A 22,974-nucleotide genomic window follows, 5' to 3' on the forward strand; every position below is an offset into this window, starting at 1 on the left:
TATCAGGGATAAAAATCTATGCTAATAGGGCTTATAAGATAATCAATGATTGGAGTCTATTGGAGTCAGACTAGATCTTTGTTTAAGGAGCTAGACTAACATGAAGATGCTTAATAAACAGCTAATTATTATGAATAAGAGGAGCATTTGGTGTCAGACACTATAATTAAGCTGATTTTGAATGCATATTTTTGAATAGAGTGGAAATATTACAATGATATGCAGATAACATTAAACAACAAAAACAACGCCAACAAGCTTTTATCCTACCAAGTGAGGTCGGCCTTCGGATAACAGTATGCTGCACAAAAAATAATTTAAATTATTTTTTTTTCAATCAATTAGAATTGATGATTTATTAGGTTCATCTGATTTTTTTAATTAGGATGCATTATTATTATTATTATTTTTAATAATTTCAGGTTTAAATTTTAACTATTAGACATGATTATATGTTGGGTAGAATTGTATTTGAATTCAAATTATGTGGCTTTATATTCTTAAACATATTTATATAAGTTGTGATTCATGGCTTGTTTTCATAACATATATTGGCTATTGATTAACAAATAAATGGAATTATTTTCTAGGCCTATTTTAGTGTTATCTATTGATCAAAGTTGTGTGCAGATCACTCAAAAGTTGTGTACATGGAGTTTCTCTACTTCTCCCCCTTCTCACCTCCATCAATTGATATTAGTGTGAGATCTAATCAATTCCTTTTTGTTTTTCTTTGGATTTTGCAAAGTTTCTAATTCTAGACTATCTGATCTTTTGAATTCAGTAACCACATATCACTCTGGCCCACGTCCATCAAAGAATTGCTTGTGTGATACAAATCAAGCGATTCTCCTGTATTGCTCATTGGCCTATCTTTTGCAATATCTTCTTCTGTTCCTCATGAACTTGGGATGTCCAAAACCCGTAACCCAAGCTTTTGTGACAGAAGCCCATAGACTACGCTAGCATCTACTCGTCTCTTGACACACACCTAATTCTGTTGCTTCTTTCTCATGCACCTGCCACCTATGCTAAAGTTTCACCGCGATCAACTTTTTGCCACCTCATAAATTTCACTCTTCATAAAATTCTCAACTAACTTTATACATACCATCATCTTCTTTCGTAATATCTTACAGTTTCTCCACATCTAAAATGGCGACCCATTGCATGGACTATACTCCCAGTAGTTCTGTTAAAACCTGTTGAATCATATTTGACCACCCGCATTGTTGGTCTTTTGATGCAGTCATTCCCGCATGCTCACCAGTATTTTACACTTTTTTCATGCCAAACTGCATGAAAACAGCAACATATGCTTTTCATGGATCTTTTCATCCCTAATTCTGGGCCATTTTTATTATAATTCTTCATCTTATCGTTATTAAAAATGAAGTTGATACTCATTCATATTATTAATGCAAATATTATGATCCTTGTTATGATATATTATGGTAAGACATAAAAAAATAAACTTACCAACCCTACATCTTTTGAACAGTATTACTTATGGTGAAGCATCTTATGATAATTTTTGGATATGCTTTAATAAAGCAATTTGTAGGTTATAACACATATTGGTATATTGGCTTATATATTAAAATATACTTCATCGTTTGGTTATTAAAATGAATCTGATACTCATTCGTATTATTAACGCTAGTATTATGATCTCTGTCATGATATATTATGGCAAGTCATATCAAAATAAAAATACGAACCCTACATCTGTTTAACAATTTTACTTATGGTGAAGCATCTTATGATAATTTTTGGATATGCCCTGATAAAGCACTTTGTAGGTTATAACCCTATATTGGTAGGTTGAGTTGGATCTACATGCTTGCTGTTCCCATGCAGTCCACTACATGGGCTCCACATCTTCCTTTTAGATGTATGCGTATGAGCACAGGAATGTAATTAAGCTTTAGATGAATGCATGCTTATTTCATTAGATGATATATAGTGGTGTCACCTTCGACACCTTGGCCACCTCATGCCAACTTTTCAGAGAAGATTTCTTTGTAGTCTTCATCTTATATCAGGTTAAAATATAAACATGCATAAATTTATAAACATAAATGAACCTATGAGTCGTATATTAAAGGTAAATGCATCTTGCCTATTGTACGTTGTGACTTTCTATGGTTGGGTAGCTTAGTTGTAGTGGCTATGTTTTAAGTCCCATTTTTCTTGTTAAGTAATAAGCCTAACCGACTTTGTACTGTATATGACTTAACCTCATAATTTAGAAGCATTTCTGTGGTTTAGTTCACAATTTTTTTTTATGTTTGATTATAAGTCTAGTTGCATCATGCCCATTTCAATCTATATTTAGATAAAACATTAGAAGTCGGATGCACTTTATTAAAATTATATTTAAGTTACGCCTTATCACCTTAGTGTAGAATCTAAGACAAATAATTTCTTATTAGGTAATTCTTTATTTTTCATGCTTTTTTAGAAGTTTGTGCTGATGAATATAAGCGCCAAATTCTAGTTAAAATGAAAAACACAAACAACCTGATACCTTAACTTCATAACTATAAAGCCTAATCTATGTTAATTAAGAATTTTTTTTTAACTTATTAACATTCAGTACTTAATCTTCTTCCATTAGCTTCGAAAAAAAATCATTTCTAAATTTCAGTTTATCTGATTTGAACTTTAATATGAAATTGTTGAACCTAATATTTTAGAATGATAAAAATGCTAGCTACTACTTTAATTGTAAATTTCCTTAAGAAATCAGTTCTTCAAGGATACAATTAAGCATAATAACTTGCCTTTATGTGGAACCTAAATCCCATAATAAAATAAATTCAATCATTTCCAAAAAGAGGTAAGAAAAGTCCTCTTTGATTGTAAACTTAAGTTTTTAAATTCTTATTTTTTAATTGAGTTAATTATATAATTATATTTCTATCTTTTGAGATAGATAGTATTTTCTATGCTGTAAACAATAACAAAATAGAATTTTTCAAATTTATGGTTTAATTTCCGCAGATTTTCTACTTGATTATAAAGTAGTTTTGATGGTATGACTTTTTGCGAGTATTTTTCATGGATTAATATAGGTTGGTCATATCACACATCTTTTCTTTCACCTCTTCTTATTAAATATTTTATACAAGAAAAAAACCCTTATAACTTCATCTTTTTCTCAATGATAATATTTTTTTATTTTCATCACTAATATGCGCTCGTCATCTTATCATCTACATATCTTAAATTATAATAAATTTATGACTCAAAAATATTTTTTTTTCTGTCTTTAACCTCTATTTTGTGATACCATTTGAATTTATTTGAGCTAATCAAACCACTAGCTTCACTTGAGTCATAAATATATTTTGGTGTAGTTTATAATTTAATACATGATATGAAGTAATTGCGCTCCATCTTGTACTAACTATGGATAAAATTATAAAAAAATCCAATTTATATTTTTAATTAATAAAATTATGATTATAAGTTTAAGATAAATGAATTAATATGCCTAAATTAAAACCAATACTAAGGTTGCAATATTGTTATTCACCTAGTTGATTAAATAATAGTCTAATTCTTAAAATTATTAAATCAAGATAATTGGAATTATATGGATCAAAATAAAAAAAAGTTTCTTATAAAGTCTATAAATTAATTTATATGTAATTTTTGTATTGAGATTATGTATTTCATAAGCATAAATTTGGCCTAATTATTTAAATAAAAACTATTTTATTTTGTAATTTTCATGGCTATTAAAAAGAAATCACCTACAAAGAAAAATTAAGGCTATACTAAATGTAGCATTTAGAAAAATAATTGTAAAATTTGATTCAATATTGGCATTACCAGACTTCAAGCATCTGTTTGAGGTGGAGTGTGGCGCCTCCAATTTGAGGATTGGAACAATACAGATTCAAGGAGGTCATCCCATAACATTCTTCAGTGAGAAATTGAATGAGTCCAGCATAATCCTATTTACTTTCAATGATAATATTTTTTATTCCTGTTGTGATTTGGGTTAACTCCAGTATCACAATCTTTAGCCAAGTTATCAACAATAATGACTTAACATATTAAACTTGGGCTAGTTTTTATGATAACAATTTTCCTAATTGAACTCAGGGCAATTTTCATGTTAGGGAGCCTAAAACTAAGTCTACAAAAAATGCACATGGGCCTTAGATACACTTCCTCAAGCCAAACATAAATGCAAACTACTAATGGTTATGCCAGACCTCCGAATCGTTATACCTTTTAATTTGTAAGTGTCATGCTCCATCTTTTTAAACTATCCAATTTAACTGGTACAATAAGTACCTTTATTGTTGACGCGTATTGCCACATAGGTTTGCTGGAGATACTTAATAAGAGATAGTCCATTGTTGTTAGTTTTCTTCTCTAGATGTTTTAAAACGTCAATGTTAGCAGTTTTGATCTACGGATATACCTAGCCTGATAGAACCATAAGATTTTGACTCCATTCAATTAAATTTAAATCTAGATATTAAGTTTGAGCTTAAATCTGCTATTTCTTTAATCAAGTGCGTTTTCTTGTGAACAAGATGGTTAATTAATTATGGGGCCTTGCACTAGGAGGAAGCCTTGATCCTTTATCTAAATAAACTCACATCACATTAGGAGAAATTTGGTTGAACAAACTGAAATCCATCTCAAGGAAAAGTACTTCCAAGTTTCTCATCTCATTGAAGAGACTCAACGCTTGGGATGGTTTTTTTCGGCTTCTCACTACTGTCTAATAATTTGTCTGTTGGTGAGAGTTTTTCTTTTAAGCTGTGTGGTATTTGCAGTTTCAATTTTTAAATTTCTTTCATTATTTTGAAACAACATATGCAGAAGTACACGCAGACAAATCATAAATGGACTTCATTCCTCATGATTATATTGATTCAAATTTATATGAACCTAAAGTTTATTTTTCTTAGAACTAGTAGTATTATACTATTATATTCTTAATCTTCCTTTTAGCACTAAATAATTTTTTCTCTTAAAATGATGATATTGTTGTAATTATAATTGTAATCTTATTATTAGTTGTAATAATAATAATAAAATAATGATGATGATGATGAAGATGATATAGTAATAGTAATAATATTTGTTACTGTTTCTGGCCTATTTTTGGTGCTTTTTTGCATTTCTTAGAGTTTAATTAGGTTTGCATGCTGTTAATATGACAGATTTCACTATATTTATGACTGCGACATTTTTTAAGACTAAAATTAAATATGTGATGACAGGTTCAAGAGCCTGATTTAGGAGGAGTTAGTCATCTGATAATTGATGAAATTCATGAAAGAGGCATGAATGAGGATTTCCTCATCATAATTTTGCGTGATCTTCTTCCTCGGCGTCCAGACCTCAGATTAATTTTGATGAGTGCTACAATAAATGCTGATTTATTTTCAAAATATTTTGGAAACTCACCTGTAATTCATATTCCGGTATTCTAACTAGTCTTTGAAACAAATAAGAAACCACACTTTTGATGTTCTGGATTCTGGCCGTCACTTGTGTCTTATTGGATGTTTTCCAGGGTTTTACTTTTCCTGTAGAAGAAATTTTCCTTGAAGACATCTTGGAGAAAACTCATTTACAGATCATGTCAGAGTTTGATAATTTTCATGGAAATTCTAGAAGAAGGCAGACGGTGAGCAAAAGTGACCCTTTGACTGAAATGTTTGAGGTAAGGATTTAAAGGTAAGATGCATGGCTTGATGATATACCCTGATTAAATTTGTGTAGCATGCATTGTATAGCAGTATAAATTATATTTTCAATATGGTTCTTATGCTAGTTCTCTTTCAGACTTGTCCAGACTCATTTTGCTATTTTGTTTGTTTTTACTTTATGTAGGATGTTGAAATTGATAGCTGTTATAAAAATTATAGCATGTCCACGAGGCAATCGCTTGAGACGTGGTCTGGTTCGTTGCTTGATTTGGGTCTTGTGAGTTGACATTTATTAAAGTTGTTATTTATTTTTAATTCATTTACTCTATTTCTCTTTCTTTACCCATGTCAATACATAAGCAAACGCAGATGCATACCAAAAATCTCTTATCTCTGTCCATATTATAATTCATACGTATAACATTGCATACAATCCCCATAATGATTCAATTTATTGGGGAGATATTTGTTTTATTTTGAATATGGTACTCAGAGGCATGCCATGAGCAATTGATCATTAGACCTTGCCAAATTTCCATTAATTAGATTATCTCTATATTCATTCATATCAGAGTTAACCCAAATCATAAATAGAAATAGAAATATTATTGTTGAATTCAAATCGAGTTATAATGATGAATCTTCAATTAGAAATTAATTGACAAAGAACATAAAACAACACAAGAAAACACCACTAAAATGTATCCCGATGGTGGTGGAGGTCGGTTAGGTGGATCGGGATGGCTAGTGAGGGTGGCGCATCAAACCAATGTTGGTGGCAGTGAGGGGAAGGTGCAGAAATGCAGGGACAACAAGTATGGAGGCCGTCCCGCGTGATGGCAGTGAGAAGTTGGTGTGAATATTTGTGGGCAACAGGAAGGAGGTGTTCATTGGCTGTCCTGGGCGGCAGCGGTCGGGTGAGAGGGCTGGGATAGCAAGAAGGAGGTGCGGTTCGGGCGAAAACAATGCGGGAAGGGAAGAGGAAGGTGGCTAGTATGCCGAGGACTGCAAAAAACAACAAACCGAGTGAGGTTGCAGACCGTTATAGTGAGTTATGGTGGCAGGGAGCGGTGTGGGAGGATGTTGGTTGTGCATTTTTTTGTTTCGATACACTATAGAACTTTCAGAAGACTATCTAAATGACCCAACATGACATTCTAAAGAATAATATACCACTCTAAGGGAAGGAAATACTACCTTAAAATGGGCTTAATCATTTAGATGATGAAGAACTTCGTAAGTCTACGGGACCAGAGTTTTATCCCTTATCTTATGGGTGTAAGACTATTTATTTTATTTTAGGGTTGGATTTCCTATAAGGGTAAACTCTCATTACATCTTCAGAACCGTGAGCCATAAAGAAATCTCTCGATTAATATAATGACATATGATATCCAGATTGGTCCGTCAAAGTTGATTCTTTGAAGATGAAGGAAAAATCCAATGGGATGGGGTTTTGGGAAATTTAAGCTCAAAAGGATGGAACTTACGATCTGATAATAGTGTGTCATGAAAAAGCTGGACAAATGGAATTAACCGCCTAGGAAAGAAGGTTTACCTAAAAGATGGTGGTTGAAGAGTTTGGAAAAGATTAGTAGTGAGTTTTGATTTGATCGGATGTGATAAAAAAATGAGATCAAGAATGATTTGTTTGACTTGGTTTGAAATTATTGGAGTATAAAAAATAGAGTCAGGTTGGAAGGGTTTCTAGATGGAAGTAAAACCCTAGACTCTATAAGGAATTCTAATAGGTGGAATAACCAAGACTTTCGGAATAACGACCATGATCAAGATGCCCATGACTTTCCGTCGTCTCGGGTATATTGGTATACTTCAGTTATAACCAACCTTATAAATAGAAATCCTCATTGAGTGCCATGATCATGTCATGTGAAAGGCTCTTTAGTTTCAAAGCGGTTTGAAATGCCTTCGTCGGTAACCATGGGCTACTTCATACTAAAACATTCCCTTTTGTCTCAGAGGATAGTTGCTTGTTTTTTGTCTTAGTTATTAGCACTAACTAGGGTACCTATTTAACTTATATATGTTTCTATACTTGGACTAACCTAGGGTATGTGTATGATCCTCGATTCTTATCTTTTAGTTTGCTAATCTAAGGTTTATGTCAGATTTGCCTATGTTTGGTTTTCGTTCTTTATGCTGGTGTTTTTTAGATTATTATTGGGGGTTCGATAATTAGTTCATGTTTGTTTTAATTCCTGGTTTGTCGGTTGAAGTAAAATATCATGGTTGTTTTCTTAGATTTTAGGTGTCTTATTAAATATTTGTGGAGAGAATCATCTTGGAAGATGTTCTCCTCCTTCTTTTATCTATTTTTTTGTTTTTGTTCATTTGAAACGACGCATGGAATGTGAAATGTGAAACTATGCATGAAACAACATAACACATGGAAAGCTATAACATCTAAAACGACATAATGCAAATTTAGCTTGGATTAAACTTGGAATGGGAATGTGCTAAGGTTAGTTAGGGTTTAGTTGCGGTCAGCTCAGATTGAGCTTGGCTACGATGTGGGTTCGGTTGGTTTGAACTTAGACTGATTTGGGTTGACTTAGGTTGGATTTGGGTCTGATCTGAATTGGAACTGAGTTGGCTTGGGTTCAGGTTAGGGTTAGTCTGGGTTCGGGTCAACCTAAGCCTAATTGGGTTAATCTGAACTCAAATTAACATAAAAAAAATACTAAGCACAATATAAAAGGAGGCTTACCGAAGAGGAGGCTATGGTGTTTTGCCGGAGGAGGTAGAAGCACTCGAACTCTTTTTTGTGCACGTCGAAGGGCCTTGGTTGCCAATTGGAAGTATCAGTGTCGAATCTCTCTTGAAGCAGAGCCAAGGGGTCGCCTATTTATAGGTGATAGAAACGGTAGTATGTGCGTCGTTGACTGTCGATTGAGGTGGGGATCGCTGGTCTCGATTCCCACGGTGATTAGTGCTCCTAAGGATCACTGGCTGCAAAATGATGCTTCGATTCATAGTCGGATCCGAGGATGAAGGCCAAGGATTGTTGGGGTGGCTCGAGGGCATGGCTATCCTAGCATCGGAAGTGACCACTCGGAAACATCCATGCATGGTTATGCTCGAACTGAGTGTGACCATGCCCGGGAACTACCATGTTTGGATATGCTTGAACTGGGCGTAACCACCCCTGGGAAGTTACGAGGGTGGCTATGTCTGAACTATCATTTTCACGCCTGTCGAAGGGGGAGTGCAGTGTAGACGCGCCCATGTGGGGTCGATGGTGGATGCATCTGTGCGTGTCCGCTTGCGCGGGCGCTCAATGGCGTGCATGTGCTCGTGTGCGCGCGGGACGCGCAGACTGACGATCTTGACCAAAAAAGACAACCATGACCCACCCCAATGGAAGAAAATTCAAGGAGTTTAAAGGTATGGTGGATTTTGGCTACATTGACTCCAAGGCAAGGCAATTAGGGTCAAAGCGGAGGTCCCGCACCACGAAGAAAATGAGGTCCTTGACGAAAGCTTAAGTGAACCATGAACTGGTCATTCTTAGCTCAATGTAGGTAGGTTTCAGATTCGAGTTGGATGTGTGTTGATTGTGAGTTCGAACGAAGGGTTGACCTAAAGTGAGGTCAACAAATGCGGAAGAGAATAGGAGGAAGATAATCACCACCTCGGGAGAGATATATAATTGAGAGCACCGCCTAATCACTCGATGACAACCCTCGAATAGCGATGAAGATGGGAACCTAAATGAAACTTCTGAGTTCATTTCGAATACCTTCAAAATCTTTGCGGCAAAGTGTGAACAGAAAGCTATTTGCATTGATAATTGACAAGCACTTGATGTACTGAGCAATTTGGCATGTACCATGGAGAGTATTTTGGCAAGTAAGGTTGCTGACTAGGAAATTTGGGCGGCAATCAAGAGCATGGCTCCAAACCGAGCCCCTGGTATTGATGGTATAATTGCATCGTTTTTCAAAAATTTTTGGTCATTGATTGGTGGTGTTGTTTGTAGTGAGATGCATGATTTTTTTGAGAAAAGATATATGCCTCTGGAATAGGACACTTCAGTGGTGCTCATCCCAAGGTGAAAAATGCTGATTCCCCATCCAATTACCATCCCATAAGCCTTTGTCAATCCAGTTATAAAATTATAGATAAAATCATGGTTAACAGGTTGAAGAACTTTCTTCCTTCTTTCATTTCGATGGAGCAGAGCGCTTTTGTCCCTAATCGCTTGATTTCCTCGCACTATTTGATGGCTCAAGTGGTAATTGGGCCCTTCCAACATTCTAACTCAAAAGCCGGGTTTATGACGATCAAGCTTGACATGGAAACAACATACGATAAAATATACTAGGAACGCTTCTTATTGTTATGGAACAATTTCAGCTTGCAACAGTCTATCGCATGTGGAACACCTAAAGCATTGAAAACCCCCGCTTCACTATTTTAATCAATGACAGACATACGCCTTGGATTGAGGCCCATTGTGTATTTTGACAAGAATGCCTCACCCCCTTACCTATTTATTTTATGTTCAGAACTACTGTCACAAGCTCTTAAGCAGGCAGATGGAGGATGGGGAGTTGCTGTGACTCTCGGAAGTAAGAAGCCTTCCCATTTATTATATGCTGATGATATTTTACTCTTTTGGGAGGCCTCTTTACAGATTGTAAGGAATCTCAAGAAAGTATTTGATAATTATTGTGCTTGGACGGGGCATCACGTTAATCAATTAAAATCCTTGATTATGTTCAATAAAAAATCACTGAATGGGCGCAACAATTGAATTTTCACGGTACCTCAATTACAAAAAAATTGTGCATTGGAATATCTCAGCATTACTCTTGCTATGAGGAGGTTGACAACAGAAGAATTTAACGATTTAATGAGGAAGGTAAACGGAAAACAACTGGGATGGGGAAACCTCCATCTCTTGTTGGCGGGGCGGTGTACTTTAATCAATCATTCTCTTCTTCCTATGTCTAAGTACTTATTATCCCACTCAAATCTTCCCGGTTCGATGTGGATAAAGGACCAACCTGGCGTGCATTACATTACATTGCGTGGAAATGACTATGTTTGCCTAGAAAGTTGTGAGGCTTGGGAAAGTGGTGTGGACCTTTGAGGGCTAAGTTAGCTTGGGAACTTCTTCATAAGACAGAGTCCTTTCCATTTTATTACTTGACTTAGAAGCAACTTCTTCATAAGCCAGAGTCCTTTCCATTTTATTACTTGACTTAGAAGCATTCAAGAATCCTTTGAGATCATGACAACAATAGAACAAATTCTACAATCTCGATAATTATAGAGGATGGCATTACTGTTCTTCGAGAAATTGTGCTGTGGGATATTGGAGATGACAGATATGCCTATGTTATCTATGACAGGTGGATTTTGGATCAACCCATCTCACTATGGCGTACTTACATTAATGTGGAAACTTCTGAGAATCTGCGGGTGAATGCTTTACTTCTAAATGACAATTGGGATAGCGGCAGTATGCAGGGTGGTTTGGAAGGGAGCTAATTAGACTATTTGTATGGTCCATCAACTTGGGCGTGTTTCACAGGATCAACCTTCTTTAATTCTTTCCCACTCGGGCTGCACTGCCACAACAATTACTTACCAAAAACAATTTAATAAATTTGTTGGCTTCAATGTTTGTCTTAGAGGGCGAAAACTTCATCCCTGAGAAACAATTTTTTGGTGGCGATTGTTACAAGATGTTGTTCCCACTAATTCATTACTTGTGAGTAGAAATATTGGCGATAACCCGGGCTGCTTATGGGGAAATGCGGAGACTGAGGACCGTTTGCATATTGCAATTGAATGTTGGGTGTTGAAAGCCACTCTTCAGCTTCTCTCAAGGTGGGGAGTTTGGAATGTAACTCCTGACAATTTCGAGAATTTACCCATGTGCTTGAACCAAACTAATGATGGTGAAGAGAATTTATTGTGGAGTTGTGTACTAGTGCTGGAGGGCCCGAAATGCAAAGGCTCATTGCAGGTTGTTCGGCACCCCTATGGTTTTGGCCGCCAAGGTTTTATATTTCATAACCCAAAACTTTGGTTGTCTGGCTCGAGAGCAATGACACACTGTTCGGTCATTGGGACCATCTTATTCCCAACATTGGTTTCCCCCTCCCTCCTCCCCCCTCCCCCCTCTTGGATGGGTCAAAGCAATTATTTTTGGGGCTATGCTTCCTTTTGGTCTTGTCGGCTTGGGGGTAATTATTTGCGACATGATGGGAAACTGCTTAGTGGCAGCCAGATAGAACCTTATTCAGTGGCACAACTCATGTGTGGAACAAGAGGCAGTATGTTTTATTGACGCAGTTATTGAACCATGGAAATGAAAGGCATTTTTTCGAAGGGGATAACATAAATGTTATTCGAGCTCTCCAAAAAACTATGGACCGATCCTTTTGGCATCAAGCAAACTTGGTTGATTTTGATGCAACCTTTTTTGACCGAACTTCGCTAGGTTCTTTTTTCACATACTTCACGTTTTAAGAATGTGACGACACCTAATAATGCTAAGTTAGCTTTACATGATAATTTTGTTACTAGGAATTTAGAAGATGGTCATCCCTTGTTTGTCTTTGTCCAAAGGGATAAAGTTTTGTGCGGGGTAACTACTTAGTGACCTTTTCTTTTTTTGTGTTTTTGGTGGCTACTGCCATAGTTGTAACTTTTTCTCTCTTTTTCTTTAATGCAAACATGCACACTGTCAATAATACAACCCCTCGAAAGGGAAAACAAATGTCAACTGCTGTCTTGACTGAAATCTAAAATTTGGAATGAATTAAATGTTAACCCTAAGAAAGCAAAACCACACATATATAATAGTGAATTGATAAAAAATAGGAAGGAATTAGAATATGAAGGGAATATTAGAAGGCAAGAGATCAAATAGGAAAAAAAAACCGCGATATTGTAGAACCTACAGTGACGTAACCCGTTAAGCTCCCGCATCAATCACTCTTGGTTGGGGGAGCTTCGACTTCATTCGTTGAAGCTTTCGGTTCCTTGCAGCACAGACTCAAGTCTATCATGTTAATGGAGTATAGATATTGCAATCCTTTGGGAGGTCGATCATGTAGGTATTGTCATTCTACAATATGTCTTGATAGAATAAATATGCATCTTCTCATGACAGATCATAAGCTGGAGCTGCGTATATATATGTAAGTTCCCGTAATGTAACACTTGAGCCTCTAAGTCTGAAAACTTCTTCTTTCACTTCTCATACTTAGCAAAATATAGCTGATATATTAATATGTGAAGAGAAATCAACTCTGGGTGAAATCTGTGGCATGCCGCATCACTCTCACTAGCAACCATCAAAAAGACCTATTCTTCGCTTATAGGACCAAAATCCCCTTGAAAAATTTCCTTCCCCATAAAGCTCTAAGACTAATTTCAAGGTTGGGTTTCTTTCTTCCTGACTGGACATCTGATGGTGGGTACATTTTCAAACTAAATCTAACATATGAATAATTCAATGTAATCTTCCCGACATGGGCTAAAATTGCCTTATTTTTGATGTGCAAGACCTCCCTCAGTAGCGGCAACTCAGGAAGGAGTCTATAGATTTGAATGGTTTAAATTTCTCTTATATGAGGTTGTTATGCCTCTAATGTTAGTTCCTCAAACTCGAGACTGCCTTTGACAGTCACCGTGAAGTTGGTTGGAGTTTCTCCCCCCGGCTCAGCTGGAACAACGCACATCTCTTCTTCATCAACTAAAAGCTGGTCATTCTCCTTTGTGTCTTCACCGTCATCAGTGTCTATTGTGTCATGACCCAATTTTTCAAGAACCTTCTGCCTGGTGAAACAGATCAACCCCCTGGATGTGCAGTCTGATTCAACATGCCCAAATCTGTGACACTTGCAACACTTCGCTGTGACACTTGCAACATGCAACACTTCGTGACTGAGACAGATTTAGGGATGCAGATTGCTTCACACCTGTTCTCTACTCTGACTCAGTTTTCTTGCTGATGGGGTCAGCTTGGATGTTCTCGTGGGTGAAATCTGGTTGTAAGACCTTGAGCTTGAGCGCTGCTTGTAAGAAGTGGTGGTCACCTGATGATGTGCTCTTCACTTTTGAAGCTAGAGTCTGCATCTTTTGTCTATCGTAAGTTGGTAGGACCTGGCGCTGGATCTCCCGCTTCATCTTCATTTTCTCAGTTTTCCATATGCTGATTCTTCTTTCGACCTTCTCTGATACTAGATTCCAAAGCTTCGTGGCCAGTCTTTTGCATCACTAAAGTCCTCTCTATGGAAGTGGTTGAAATTTTCGTTCCATTCTCTTCTTTGGCTTTCCCCGTCACCATCGAGGGTAACTCCTTCCAAGGTGTCATCCTCAATGTACGCCAATCTCCATTGAAGTCGGTGGATCTCTTCCAAGGTAGGCTTGGGCATGTATCTCCTAGGTGACATGTTTGGGGTTCGAAATTTGTGGAAGTGGAGAGGATATTTGGTGGTAGAAAAGAAAATTTTCTTATTTATGGTGGGCGTTAGGAAAGTTTAGGACAGGACTAGGGTTAGACCAGCTTTGATACCAATTGATACCAGAGTCAACCCACAATAAAAATAGAAATATTATTGTTGAATTCAAATAGGATATCAACGACGACTCTTCAAATAGTAAATAAATGATGAAAAAACATAAAAAAAACATAAGTAAACACCACTAAAGTGTATCTCAAGGATCGTGGAGGCCGGCTAGGTGGACCAGAATGGCTAGCGGGGGTGGTGGCAACAAATGAATGCTGGTGGCAACAAGCGGAAGATACAAAAATGCAGAGACAAAGCATGAAGGTTGTCCTGGGTGATGAAAATGAGGAGTTGGGGTGGATAACGACAGGACAATAGGAAGGAGATGTTCCCTTGCTGTCCTGGGTGGCAGCGGCCAACTTGGAGGGTTGAGACAACAGTAAGGTGGTTCAGTTTGGGCGACAACAATGTTGGAAGACAGGGGAAGGTGCTTGGCAAACCGAATGCTGTGCGGGCGCTTGCAGTGAGGCATGGCGGAAAGGAGTGGTGTGGGAGGAAAGAGAATATGAGAAAGATAATCACCATTTCGGGAGAGAGCTATATCCGGAGCACCACTCAATCCCTAGGATACAACCCTCGAAGGTGAAAACGAATGCCAGATGCTGTCCTGATAGAAATCTGAAATATGGAATTAAACAAAATCTAATCCTGTGCAAGCAAATTCACACATATATAATGGATGATAGATAAAATATGAAGGAATTAGAATAGAAGGAAATAGAATTAGGAAGAGAATAGAAAAGACAAGGTATCAAATAGGAAAAAAAAAGGGGTCCTAGTATGGTAGCAGATACAATACTATTTTGCGATATTGTACCGGCTACAGTACCACGACCTGTTAAGCTCCCGTGTGATTGATGATGGGAAAATATTTGTTTTACTTCAGAGATAAATATTGTCACCTTACAAAAAGCGGTGTAGCCTTAGATAGTTCAATTGTTATCCTATTGGGCCCCAACTCGCATGCCTTTTGTTTATTTGCATTCCTTCTAGTTGTAAAATTCATTTGATTTTTTCTTTTATTTTATAATTTTAGGTGGAAGCAACAATCGAGTATATTTGCCGTTCTGAAGGAGATGGAGCAATCCTCGTGTTCCTTACTGGATGGGATGAGATATCAAAATTGCTTGACAAGATTAAAGCAAACACATTTATCGGCAATCCTAGCAAATTTCTAGTTCTTCCATTGCATGGTTCCATGCCAACAGTTAATCAGCGGGAAATATTTGATAGGCCACCAAGGAATATGAGGCAAGTACTTCCTCTACATGTTCACTTATTGTGTATTATTGATCATATAAAAGTGATTAAGAATTCACGATATTCGAGAATCTTCTTTTTGATTTATTTTTTTGCACAATGCTTATGCATATACTAACTGCAGTGCAACTTTAAATGTAAAAGAAGGATCTTGTCAACTTGCACTATATAGTTGTTGTACTTTGTCTATGAATTTTTTCTCTTCTATAAAGCTGAAAAGATTCTAGAAACCTTTTCTTGGCCTTGATTGAGCAAATCTCAGCTTAGTACTTGATGTTGGCTTCATCAATTCTTGAACTCCAGCTTTGCGGACTTGCTCAAATATCATGTTTAAGGATGCCATCTAATGACTCTGTGGACAGTGTATATATTTTACAAACTAATTCCTTCAGTGAAATATAGAATGAGAAATTGTATATTATAGTTTATCGTGTATTAGTAATCATCATAATCATTAGCCTTCTCTCAACATTTGTGGCTGATTCCTTTTTTACTTTTTATAAAAGTTCTTCACAAAAGTGGAAGAATAATAATGTGTGAACCTCACAAATAGGGGAATAATAATAATATATGCTAGTTTCCTATCAAATTTCAGGAAGATCATTCTTGCAACAAATATAGCAGAAAGCAGTATCACTGTTGATGATGTTGTCTATGTCATAGATTGTGGGAAAGCGAAAGAAACCAGCTATGATGCTCTTAATAAGCTTGCTTGCTTGTTACCGTCTTGGATATCTAAGGCTTCAGCCCAGCAGGTACATTATTTTATTCAATTCAAGAGGTCATCTGTGCACAGATTGCTGATATCTGATGATGAAATAATATATTATTTATACAGAGAAAGGGCCGTGCAGGCCGTGTTCAATCTGGAGTTTGTTATAGGCTGTACCCAAAACTTATTCATGATGCGATGCCAGCATATCAGTTACCAGAAATTCTTCGTACTCCTTTGCAAGAACTTTGCCTACATATCAAAACCTTACAACTTGGGTCAGTTGCAACATTTCTTGGAAAGGCACTACAGCCACCAGATCCACTTGCTGTTAATAATGCACTCGAACTTCTCAGGACTATAGGGGCATTGGATGAAAGAGAGGAACTGACTCCTCTAGGTGTGCATGCATGCTTTATTTTGTTTTTAATCTATATTTACTTCGTTGGTTTCATTTTTACTGCTATATCTGATGAAGTGTGTCCTGTTATTGATGCACTCTTTTGAATGCGATGTAAACAGGGCGTCATCTTTGTACTCTACCATTAGATCCAAATATTGGAAAAATGTTGCTAATGGGATCTATATTCCAGTGCCTGGATCCAGCATTGACAATTGCCGCTGCTCTTGCGTATCGTGATCCCTTTGTCCTTCCTATAAACAGGAAAGAGGAAGCCGATGTTGCTAAAAGATCCTTTGCTGGTGATTCTTGTAGGTTAGTTTATCCTCCATACTGCACTAGAGTGTTCAGTTTCTATGGGAAGTAGCTTATGCCTATTTAAGCACCCTAGCATTGCAAGGGCATAAAAATAGTCCAAGTACTAAATAAATTAAGCTAGCATTATCGATTTATGAGCCATCCACTGTACTGGTTTGAGTCAGCCATTACTTGTGTGTCTTGTTTGTGTTAACCTCGGTAAGCTCCTTGACTAAACATGGTCAAACGCAATGTCAAAGATAAAAAATAGATGTAGTGTTACAAATTTAATATCTTTTTATCATACTCAAAATCACTCAAATGTTGTATTTTTTTTCATAGAGCATGTTGCTTTGATGTGTATGAGTCATCAAATTACTAAGAAAGGAACCCCCAATTGATTCAATCGAACCTGACTAAAGCAATGACTGTTGGGTCATGGAAACATTTTTGGAACGCCTCGATCACAATTAAGATTATTCAATTGTCACAATTTTCTCGGAATAGACTGTACCAAAGCGTCAATATTATCAAAATTATCTGAATAGAGCACCCATATTACCCGGGGTCATCGTATGTGAAACAATTGGAGAATTTATCCATATGCTATGGGACATGCTCGAGGTGATGAAAACTTATGAAAAAAGTTAGCAGACAATTATTATTATTTAAGAAATTCAAACCAAATTCATCAATTTCTTAGTTGATGAATTCTTGTATCCCCAAAACCTTTCTGTTTCCTCTTGCATTGTTTCCAATCCTGTTTGATTATTAAAAAAAAAATAAATAATCTAAGTAATCTAATTCTAGCCATTCTTATGTCCTTCACGCAGGTGTGTTGGTCCTACTGATTCTCTCCCTCGCAAAATTCTCTATTTATCGTCTCTAGTCCCTTTTCAAATCTATTTTTTCGCTCAATTGAACAACCGAGCACAACTATCATGCAATCACACACCTGCCTAATATTAGACCACCTGAATAGCTCTTGCGTCTCGTGACCAGTCATTCTGTCACGAACATCCTAAAACTTTTGACAGTGAAACATCACGGAAAGTTATGATGGAGCTCATTGGAGAAGGCATAGATGGGATATGTAGGAGCAACATAATTTTAAGTGGAGGAAAGGGTTTGGGAGACTAATGGATTTAAGTTAAATTTGCCTAGTGTCGGAATTTGATAAAGGTGAAGAAAGTATTAAAATCCAACACTTACTCTATTTTTTTGTCACTTTTTAACTCTGTTTTCTCCCTCTATTTCTAAATTTTTGTTTCTTTTTTATACCTCTAATTACCTTTCTTTACAGCAAATCTCATTATATTTCTCTTTTTATATATACATATATGCATATTTAAAGAAAGAAAAAGGGTAAAAGAAGGAAAAAAAGAAACAACGAAAAAGAGAATATAAAAAGATGAAAAGAAAGAAAAGAAAGGAAGAAGAGAGACATGAAGAACACGAATAGAAGAAAAATATATATTATGCGTGTCATCTCTTTAATAGAAATTTTTTGTCCTGCATTCTCATCAATCATCTTGCATAGTTTCAAAACAACTCTAAATATTCCCAAAATCTCAATTGTGGTGCATTTACATGACAAGTAGAACCTATGTACACTTTTCTTAGCATTATAAAGAAACTGGTGAGCGTCACTAGTGACATAGTGCATAAACATTGTGTGCTCTTTTATTTGGCAACAGAGAAATTCAACAAGTGCTTGTGTACTTTGTTTCAATATGGCAGGAGAATTTGTGTTCATTTTCATGCAAATACATAAAGACTCTTATGCATATTTCTTAATATTGTCCTCTATATTGGGGAGATGCCAGGAGATTGTTGAAATTTTCAGTAGAGGGCCCAAAAAAGAATAAAATGAAATTGACGACTTGAAAAAGATGTGATAAATTGAACATTTAAATATAAAGATATGAACAAAATGAAAATTTACAATGTAATACATGTTGTGTTAAATGAATTACAATGATCGAAACTAAACACAAATATAGCCTATGTGGGACTTTGTGGCTTGCCAACAAATTGAGAAGATGGAACTGAATAGTACAAAAACCTAATGTGTCTTTTAAATCTTGCCAATGAGCTTGAACATGAATTTTTTGCTACACCAATTCTAAATAAAATGTTGGCTAATTGTATACTAACTATGTTGCTATAAATTCACAATGTGAACTCAAATTACAAATATTCTTAAATAGATACTGACACAGGGGTTCTAGGGGGCTAAATCGACCTCCTGAAACTGAACCGACTCATTGGAGAGGGTTTAGGACCTATTGGCCCTAAACGTTGGTCTAGATGCCCAATAGAAAAAGGGCGTGGGGGGGGTTCACCACCAGAGAAGATGGATATAGCTGGAGCACCACTCTTTTCATCCGGTATAACCCTTGAAGGGAAAACAGAAAGCCGATGGCTATCCTCACAAACTGAAATAAGAAAATACATAAACTGAAACCCTAAGGTACAGAGCAAAAATAAATAATGGTAGATATGTGGAGGTCTTGTGTTAAACTGTGATACATGTTGCGTTAAATGAATTACAATGATCGAAACTAAACACAAATATACCCTACGTGGGACTTTGTGGCTTGCCAACGAATTGAAAAGATGGAGCTGAGTAGTGCAAGAACCTAATGTGTCTTTGAAATCTTGCCAATGAGCTTGAACATGAATTTATTGCTGCACTATCCTAAATAAATTGCTGGGTAATTGTATACAAACTATGTTGCTTTAAATTCGCAACATGAACTCTGATTACAAATATTCTTAAATAAATACTAACACGGGGATTCTAGGGGGCTAAACCGACCTCTTAAACCTGAACCGACTCATTGGGTAGGGCCAGACGCCCAATAAGAAAAGGGCGGGGCGGTCGCACTCCATCCACATATTTTACTAATATTTATTGTTGCTTTGTATCTTAGGGTTTCAGTTTATGTATTTTCTGATTTCTGCTTGTGAGGATAGCTATCGACTTTCTGTTTTCTCTTCAATGGCTGTTTCCGATGGAAAGAGAGGTGCTCTCCGTAGTCTTCTGCAAACCGGCTACAACTTCAGGCTTTCCTATGTCGCATGTTCCCTTCCCCGAGAGAGCCGTAACTCTTTTATACCACCGATCAACTGGTGTGAGCCGTTCCCCTACCCTCCTTGCCACCGTAATCCTATTCCTTCTGCCATCCTACTCTAGGCATTGGGCCTACCACCCAATAGGAGGGGGTCTATTATTTATAGGTATTTTGTATCTTAGGGTGTCAATTTTATGTATTTTCTGATTTTAGTTTGTGACGACAGCCGTTGACTTCCTGCTTTCCCTTCAAGGGTTGCATCTGACGGAAAAGGTGGTGCTCCTCTCCTCCGACGGTGAGTGCCTCCTCCGAACTCCACCTTTTCTAACCCCCTTTCTTTGTTTCCCCCGACCTTTCTGTGTCGCTGCTGGTTTTTCCATAGCTTCCTGAAGACAGGCAGCAAGGCCTGTTGCCGCAAGTTCCCTCACAAAAAGTGTCGTAACTCCTTTTTACTGTTGAAAAACTGCTGTGAGTCATTCCCTTGGCCTCCCTGCTAGCGTAATCCTATTCCATCTACCATCCGGCTGGTAGAATTCCCTCATAGCAGTCACGTCCCTTGCAGCCCTCTCCCATCCAGGGTCCAGTCCACCTCCACTTGCTTTAATCCGCTCATAGCTGGCCCTCCCCCTTACACGGCTATTCCCTCCCACTAACAATCACCTGGCCTCCCAACTCACAGCAATCCCTCCCCAATTATCGCTCCTACGTCCTCCAGTCCAACCTTGTTGCAGCAGGGAGTTTTCCCCTTACTCGTTGTAACCGGGAGCCCTATCTATCTGCCTCGGTTGCTGTTGCAAGCACCCCGCCAATCCTCCCGTTTGTTGCCCTGCTGGCGTCGCTACCTCTCGCCCTCAGCCTAGGTGACGGGTAGCGGAGAGACGGGTTGGGATGGATTATGACTGAGAGGGGAGAGCGGGGCTACAGTGGAGATGGGAGGGAGATGGTGCAAGGGTGATTGAGGGCTGGAATGCTGGGGCTTGCAGAAAAACCTGCGGCTGGGTATGGTCTTTAGGGGTGCAACAAGGCTAGGGAAGGCTTGAGAATGCGAGAGGGAGGCTGGAATGCAGAAAAACAAGATCTGGAAGATGTGGGAGACGCAGGTGGTCGGTTGGATTGTTGGACAACATCGATTGGCGACACAAAGTGAGGGTGGAGGTGGAAGTCAAAGAAGATAATTGCTATAGGGAGAGGGATACAACCATATCACCACCCTAACGGTCGGATACAACCCTCAAAGAAAAACATGATGCTGACACAAAGGGAGGGTGGAGGTGGAAGTCGGAGAAGATATTTGCCACAGGGAGTTGGATACAACTGGAGCACCACCTTAACTGTCAGACACAACCCTCAAGGAGAAAACAGGACGTTGACGGATGTCGTCACAAACTGGATAAAAAAACAACCTAAAAAGCAAACTTAGGAAAACAAACACTCATATTTATAATAGATATATAGGCGAAAAACAAAAAAAAATGGAGAGAAAATTCCGCCCAATGAAAAGAGGGAGGGGCTTGTTTAGCCCCTATCCTTTAATGAATCGTGTTGAATCGGTTCCTCTCCAAGCCCTTGCGTCAGTCTCCCAAGGTTAACGAGAAGTTAAACCTCATTCGTTGAAACTTCTGACTCCTCGTGACACAACATCAAGTCCTCTGACACGTCGAATAGGTAGATGTTGTACTTCCAAAGCATATTATGATAAAAGAGATATTCGTCCACTTTTGACACGACCTGAGCAAAAAACAGTAGATAGACGAGTATTCCCATGAATCAGGTATCATGCCATCTCAGTTGCATTTTGCTTCTTCCACTTCTCGTAACCGACTGGGTGCAACTGATAAACTAGTATTAGAGGAGAAATCCGCTATGGGTTGAAATCTATGGCAAGCTGCACCACTTTCATTAGCTTTCCCTTTGGAAAGATCTCTTCTCCACTGATATGATCTGGATCCTATTGCAGAATTTTTATCCCTATCAAGCTCCTCGGACCCACTATAATGGCTCATATCTCCCATTTGGACATATGACAAGGTGTCCCATGCTGACTTTAAAGTAACCTTCGAATAATTCCACGCAATATTCTTGGCATGTCACACAATGACCTTATTCCTGACATGCTGGACGTCCCTCTATCAGGGCAACTCGGAAGGGGGTCTATACATCTGAAAAATCTATATCTAACTTATCTTTGGTGGCCCTGTATCTGATGTCGGCTTCTCACATTTATAACCCTTGTAGACACCTAAGGTCGGTCTTGCTAATGTTCCTTTAAAAGTTTGCAAAATGCTAGCTTGACGCACTATAATCTTATTCATTGCTGACCTGCCCATTACCTCAGAGTCGCTACATTCTAGAGACGTGATTGTTACCTCAGTTGGAATTTCTATCTTGGGGTCAATTGGAATTGGCGGCATCTCTTTTTCATTGGCTGCAGGTGGAGAATCCTTTGACTTCTTCATCTTCTCCAAGACAAACTATGTCATTGCCCAATTTTTCAACATCCCTGCTCATTGATAAGGTTCCAAGAGATATCCTTTGGAGAGTTCTCGAGAAGAAATGTGTTGATATGACTTATATTCAAATCATTAAAAATATGTATACTAGAGCTGTTACTTGTGTTCAAACTGAAGGAGGATTGACAAAATATTTTCCTATTTCTGTTGGTTTACATCAGGGATCGGCTTTAAGCCCATATCTTTTTGCTTTAATTATGGATGGTCTTACTGGACATCTACAAGAGGATGTACCTTGGTGTATGCTTTTTGCTGATGATATTCTTCTCGTGGATAAAACGAGAGAAAAAGCCCAGGAAAAACTTGAATTATGGAGGTCTACATTGGAGTCTAAAGGCCTTCGTTTAAGTAGAACTAAAACTGAATACATGGAATGTAATTTTAGTAGCAATAGCTCTGGTGACAGAAGTGTGACTTTGGGTGATCAAATTATTAAAAGGTGTGAACGATTTAGATATCTTGGGTCCGTTGTCCAAAGCGAT

At 37.6% G+C, this 22,974-nt stretch overlaps 1 protein-coding gene across 1 annotated transcript in view; it reads left to right on the plus strand.

Annotated features, from left to right (window-relative positions):
- LOC110022243 (DExH-box ATP-dependent RNA helicase DExH1) overlaps positions 1-22,974 on the plus strand; it is a 76,892-nt gene that overhangs the window by 19,632 nt on the left and 34,286 nt on the right. Inside the window, exons 7-13 of the mRNA XM_020721082.1 lie at positions 5,253-5,456; positions 5,549-5,698; positions 5,869-5,961; positions 15,273-15,487; positions 16,092-16,251; positions 16,335-16,608; positions 16,731-16,923. Of these exons, the coding sequence (XP_020576741.1) occupies positions 5,253-5,456; positions 5,549-5,698; positions 5,869-5,961; positions 15,273-15,487; positions 16,092-16,251; positions 16,335-16,608; positions 16,731-16,923 (1,289 nt within the window). The remainder of the gene's footprint in view (positions 1-5,252; positions 5,457-5,548; positions 5,699-5,868; positions 5,962-15,272; positions 15,488-16,091; positions 16,252-16,334; positions 16,609-16,730; positions 16,924-22,974) is intronic.

The sequence above is a fragment of the Phalaenopsis equestris genome, unplaced genomic scaffold (assembly GCF_001263595.1).
Source record: "Phalaenopsis equestris unplaced genomic scaffold, ASM126359v1 Scaffold000175, whole genome shotgun sequence".
Taxonomy (NCBI): Eukaryota; Viridiplantae; Streptophyta; class Magnoliopsida; order Asparagales; family Orchidaceae; genus Phalaenopsis; species Phalaenopsis equestris.